The 6,000-nt window shown below is 45.9% G+C and overlaps 1 protein-coding gene across 1 annotated transcript; it reads right to left on the bottom strand.

The window, feature by feature from the left end:
* Positions 1-4,044: 4,044 nt before the first annotated feature.
* Positions 4,045-5,451, bottom strand: nog3 (noggin 3). Its single transcript, XM_026178513.2, has one exon. It carries the CDS (start codon positions 5,162-5,164, stop codon positions 4,583-4,585), a length of 582 nt encoding a protein of 193 aa, XP_026034298.2. The 5' UTR covers positions 5,165-5,451; the 3' UTR covers positions 4,045-4,582.
* Between the last annotated feature and the right edge of the window lie 549 nt (positions 5,452-6,000).

The following is a 6,000-nucleotide window of genomic DNA, read 5'->3' as shown; positions in this document are numbered from 1 at the left end:
TGTGAAACCACTTTAAATAGCTCTCATGCAGGAACAAAGATATTGTATAAAATGAAGTGAGGGAATGGAGCTATAAATAGATTAATATAGAGATATGAAAATAAACTTATATATAGACATAGGAACACAAGTTTTAACATTAATGTAATATAAGCATACAGGTGTCTAAGCAAACATTGTGGCATACAAAGTGAGAGTGCAGTGAGTCATGTTTATTCCTGTTCAGTATGTGTCTGACACAAGTGGATGAATGAAAAAGTCTGACAGCAGCAGCAACAACAGACTATGCCTTCCTGATGACTTTCTATCCGTTTACATCTTTTTCTTTGATGCCTGTATCCCAGCTTGAAGGGTCCTGGACCCTTTTTCTAGTCAGTGGGTGTGTGGGCAGACAACTCTGGCTTGTCACCCAGTTGGATTTCCTGGTATTTGTAAGATGGCACTATCTACAAATCAGGACACATTAACTATGATATTAAAAAATGACATGATGACATAGTCCTAGGTCAGTTTACCAAGCATTTCTCAGCTTTGTTCTTTATAGTTCTGTTCATCATATCATTGCTTGTGAGTCCTGGATTATTTGATGATATGTTTACATTATGTATTCTTTTGTTTTCAGTTCCATGTTGCTTTTAAGTGTAGTTCTTCTTCAGCGTTCCACAAGTGGATGGAAGACTTGTGAAAACACTCTAGTGTTAAAGCCAGTCTTGTCTTCATGTCTGAAGTACATTATTCTATTCTATTCTATTCTATTTATAGTAAGTAAGTAAACTTTATTTATTAAGCGCTTTTCGCAGACAGGCAATCACAAAGCGCTGTACACAAATATTAAAATATTAAAATAAACAATAAAATCAATAGACATTATACACAATGTAAAAGATCAAATGTAAATAATGTAAAAAAAATAAAATAAAATATGTAGATCAACAAAAGGCTTGTTTGAACAGAAGAGTTTTTAACTGTTTTTTAAAAGAATCCACAGAGTCAAGCAAACGTAACTGTAGTGGTAAACTGTTCCACAGCCTTGGTGCAACAGACTGAAAAGCTCCGCCCCTTTTGTCTTCAATCGTGTACGGGGAACAACTAAGAGACTCTGAGTCTGTGAGCGGAGATGACGAGCGCCAAATCACAACAACAGTCACATAAAGACACTTTATGTTGCTGGGTAAAAACGCAACAATAATACAAAGAAAACCCCAACAATTTAAGTACCCATATGAGCTAACATTTAGTGTGAGTGGGAAGGAAAAACTCCATTTGAAGAGGTAGAAACATCTGGCAGAAACAGGCTCAAGGAGAGACAGCCATCTACTGTGACTGGCTGAGGTTGATGAAAAGGAGACAGGACAACATACACACTGTGCAAGAGATATTAACTAATGATTAAATGCAGAGAGGTGTAGAAACACAGAACGAGCAAAGAAGGAAAAAATTCATACATGATGGGAAGCCCACCGTTCCTAGGCTTATTGCAGCACAAATAAGGGAAGATTCAGGGTCACCTGATCCACTATAACTGTATTATTTGTCAAAACGGAGGGTTTTAATGCTAATCTCAAAAGCAGAGACGGGTGTTTGTCTTCTGAATTAATATAGAATAGAATAGAATAGAATTCAACTTTATTATCCACAGAAGAGAGGTCTAAGAGATGAAGACTTACCGTTCAACCTTAAAATTCTATAGGAACCACAAGTACACCTAATACTCCAAAATTAAAATCTGGATTTCATTTTTTTTTTTTTCTTCTTTTGTGTCCCGTTTGGATCTTTAGCATCAGAATTGTTGTCTTAAAGCCAAGAAAGATGCCAAGTGGATTTATTTTACCAAGTGGATCATCATGGCCTTGCCATATTGGTCCATTTGATTGACCTTTATTATAATTATGAATTTATTTTATTTTCAGTTGCTACAAACGGGACAGACATGACTGGGGGATAGGACAGGGAGAAAGAATGAAAGAAAGAGAGGGAGAGAAAGAAAACCAAAGGGGAGAAGAGACGGAGAGAAGGAGGGGGAAGAAAGAAAAACAACAAAAAAACAAAAAACAAAACACCTGGGTCACCTGTATGGAGAAAAAAAACAGAAGAGAAAGCAAACAACAAAGAGCAACATAATAAAAAAACGGCACCATCACAATAAACTAGCTAGCAGTAGATATCAGTAGATACTAAATAATAAACGATATTGTGCAGCACGCAAGATAGACGGCGCACAATGTGCTTTGAGGCAGCAGCCAAGAAAGCTGTAGTCTGCGTCTGTGAATACCCGTGTGTACACCTGTGAGCATACCTGTGTGGATCAGCATGCTTGCATTCCAAAGGTTTCTCCATGTAACGATCTGCTAGAGGGTGTGGGGGGGCCACAGCCCCGTCCTCCAGGGCATGAAGCAGGTATGGAGGAGATCAAAACTCCAGACATCCAGAGGCCCCCAGAACACAAGAGACCAAGGAAGACCAACAGAGGGGCAGCCGCGCCACTGTCCCAGTAAGAGCTGAGGAGAGTCCCAGATGAGGACTCACTCAGCAGCCGCGGAGCAGAAGCCAGGGGGGGGTTGCAGTGACGCGCCCGTGAGCTCCGCCGGCAGCCAGCCGTGCCTGAGTGACCGAGCCCCAGGCCGAGAGGCCGGGGGCACCCCACCTCCGAAGTGGCCCGAGCGAGCCCCAGGCTCCAGGCCCCGATAAGCGGCTGCCAAGGAGTGAGCCGGTGGATTTCAAAGCGAGTCAGTGAAGACAAGCAAATATGCTGTCTCTTCATAGTCCCTGTCATGACTCTCTCAGCGGCACTTTTGATCCATCAATATTAAACAATTATTAAACCTGGCCCAGAGGTACAGTAGGTGTCCCAGAGAAGGAACATGTTGAAAGTTGGACCTCAACTATTCAGGATGATTTTTAATGAATTTTTGAAATTTCCATAATTGTATTGGCTGTGTTGGGCTGTTCCATTGTAATTTGTGTGCGCGCGTGTGCGTGTGACTGTTCGCGCGCGCACGTGTGCGCGGGTCTAGCCTTTCAATCAGGATATAAAGCGAAAAGGCGCTACCGTAAAGACTGGTGTAAAAGCGCAAGGAAATTTATGCGGCGGAGAAGAAGCGGCTGGCTTGACCGCGGCTCACAAATGACGGCTCACTTTACCGCGGTTCAAAGCTCAGGGTCACTGATTGTGTCAGTGGGTCCGGGAGGTTTTTCAGTGATGTGCGAGCTCCTGGACTGATGCTGTTTTTCACATTTTTACTGATTTCCTTGGTTTAAAGTCTTTGTGCTACGCAAACCACTCAAACTTGATGTTTTCTAATATTTCGCAGTGATTTACAGACACAGATCTGTGGCAGCGACCGCACAGAGAAGCTTCTCGTCTCTGAGCCGCTGCTGCAGGTTTTAAACTGAAACTAAATGAGCGTTAAATCGTTTGGATCAAAGCTTCTTCCTGCTCTCAAACATTTTACACTTTCAGCTCTTTTGTTTTTGAGGATTTGCTGTTTTTTCAACAATACAAAGTTTTTTTTATTCCAAACTGCATCCTGACATCACCCTCACTCACTAATGTTTTCAAAGTTTTTCAGGATTTTAGAGAGAAAACGGACATAAAGACAACAAACAATAAAACTATATCAAAGGTTCAGACTGAAGCTGAATGCGTGACGTGAATCTGATGAGAAGTCGCGCACGTATTTCTGATGGACATTAATCAGCTGGATTTATAGAATTTAATCTTTCAATCTTAATCTTCAACCTACAGGAAGAACATAAAGAAAATCTGTAGCTGTTCAGCAGCAGCAGCGGCACAGGTGTGCGCTCCACCTGAATACGTGCAGAGGAAAGCCTGCTGGAGCCGTCCACCGCCCCTCCATCCTCCCTGCTGCCTGTGAGCGGAAACTCTGGTTTAAATAACACGATCCCACATTATTCATGTTAGTTTTAACTCATTCGTACCGAAACGACGTTCTTGTCTTGCTCAGCGATTGTTTCGTGAACAGGAAGCGTTCAGCGTCTCTATTAAACACAACACAGATATAAAACTGCTAAAACGCTGCCACCTTGTGGTAAATGTGTTTATTTCTCCAAAGAAATGACAAGAATAAATCACTGATAATAAACGATAATAATTTTCTCGGTTACATCATTTAGCTGGAATCTGCAGGTTTTCCTTTAACAAACATTTCCACCTTAAATCAAGCAGAAAAAAACACGTAAAGTCACCTGAATGTGACAAATGTTCCTGCGGCGCTGCTCGTTTCCACCCATTTGTACTTTTCTGAGGACATAAAACAGATTCTGGATCTTTTGCATTGATCTTATTCTGAGCAGACTGACTCCACGTGGACCCGCAGGCGCGCGCCGGTCTGTGGATCCGCAGGCGCGCGCTGCGTTCAGGGTTTTGGCTGCTGTGACAGAAAACATTTTACATTTCTTGCAAAAACAAATTTGACACTTTTTTGTTTCTCGAACAGAAGACAAAGTCAAACACGTGATTTTACAGGATGCCGTGATGAATAAATAAAACCAGTCTGTTCTCTGCTGTCCACGCCTGTGATGATGTCACGTACAGGTGTGATGCGGGTGTGAGTGGAGAGTCTCAGCTCGGGCAAGCGCACTTGCACTCAGATATGAGTGGGTACTGAACCGGGATCCACGCGCACCGGAGCGCGTTCCTGCGCCGGCAGCGCCACCGCAGCAGGGTCACGTGCGCGGCTCTGGCGGGCGTGCATAGCATGCCCTCGGGCACCGAGCACGAGCGCTTATTGGAGCAGCTGCCCACTTTCACGTAGCGCGGCCAGAAGCGCGCGCCCAGGTCACTCCAGGCGTGCTGCACCGGGCACGCGGCACGCGCCCACAGCCACTGTTGCAGCCGGCGGCGCAGCTTCCGGCCGCGCGGCGGTTCCGGGACCCCCGGGGAGTCCGGGGGCTCCTGCGGCGGGGTTGCGGACATGAAGCGCGGGTCGAAGCGGGCTCCCAGCAAGCCACGCAGCTCCGTGACGTTCAGGTCCCGCTCCGTGGGGTCCAGCGCTGGGTCCGGGTCCTCCTGCAGAGCCTCCACCGGTAGACCGTCCCCGGGGACCGGCCGCAGCAGGAAGCAGTGCTGACACGCCCCCTCCTCCGTCCCAAAGCCTACGGAGAGCACGAGCGCCAACACGGCCAGGAGGGAAGAGGGCTCCATGTCCACGAGCCACACCCCCACGCAGGTATCCAGAAAGACCTTAGCAACCGTAAGAGCGCGCGGGGCGCAGAGACGGGTCCGCGCAGTCCGTGTCCAGGTCCACGGCGCGCGGGACTCCACGCGCGGTCCGCATGCTGCTGCTGGTTCTCCCGAAGCCCGAGTGAAGCCTCCGCTCGCTGCAGCCAGATATCCTGCAGGGTGCTGATGTCATCCACGCCGGGCCCACCCCCTCCCTAGATACTCCAAGTTCACGCACAAGCGCGTGACCGCGAGGAGGAGGAGGAGGAGAGGAAAGCACCAGGAGGAATCCACGCGTGATGACGGTGAGCTCATAAAGTCAGCACAGACATGAAGTAAAAGCGCGAGTGGTACAAATACTCCAAAGTACTGTGGAAGTACTCACATGCCACTTGGCTGCAGGGGTGTATTTAGCTGAGGTGCCCCCCCCCCCCCACAGCTTTGAAAGGAATGTAACTCAGTACATTTACTGCCAGTTACTCTGCTACTTTCTGCTTTCACTCCAATATTTTCTATGTAAATATTTTAGAGGTTAATTCCTGTAGTTTTTGCAGATCAGTTGAATCATTACAGAGCAGCTACACAAACATCTGGAAGAGGCTTTGCACAGGATGTGGACTCATCTGCACCCTGAACCTGAACCTTGAGGGGTCAAATGTCGCTTTTGATTTGACATTTACCTGTTAAATCAACTGTTTACCTTGTTTAGTAAATGCAAATAAATAGATTTGCATTTAAGAAATATAATAAATATAAATGGTAAATGGCCTGCATTTGTATAGCGCTTTACTCAGTCCCTCAGGACCCCAAAGCCCTTT

Source organism: Astatotilapia calliptera, chromosome 8, assembly GCF_964374335.1.
Source record: "Astatotilapia calliptera chromosome 8, fAstCal68.1, whole genome shotgun sequence".
Taxonomy (NCBI): Eukaryota; Metazoa; Chordata; class Actinopteri; order Cichliformes; family Cichlidae; genus Astatotilapia; species Astatotilapia calliptera.
The sequence above is the reverse complement of the archived record's forward strand: the minus strand, read 5'-3'. Positions and strand labels throughout refer to the sequence as shown.

Excerpts from the sequence above, each read along its gene's own strand:
- nog3 (XM_026178513.2), bottom strand. The coding sequence starts at position 5,164 with ATGGAGCCCTCTTCCCTCCTGGCCGTGTTGGCGCTCGTGCTCTCCGTA.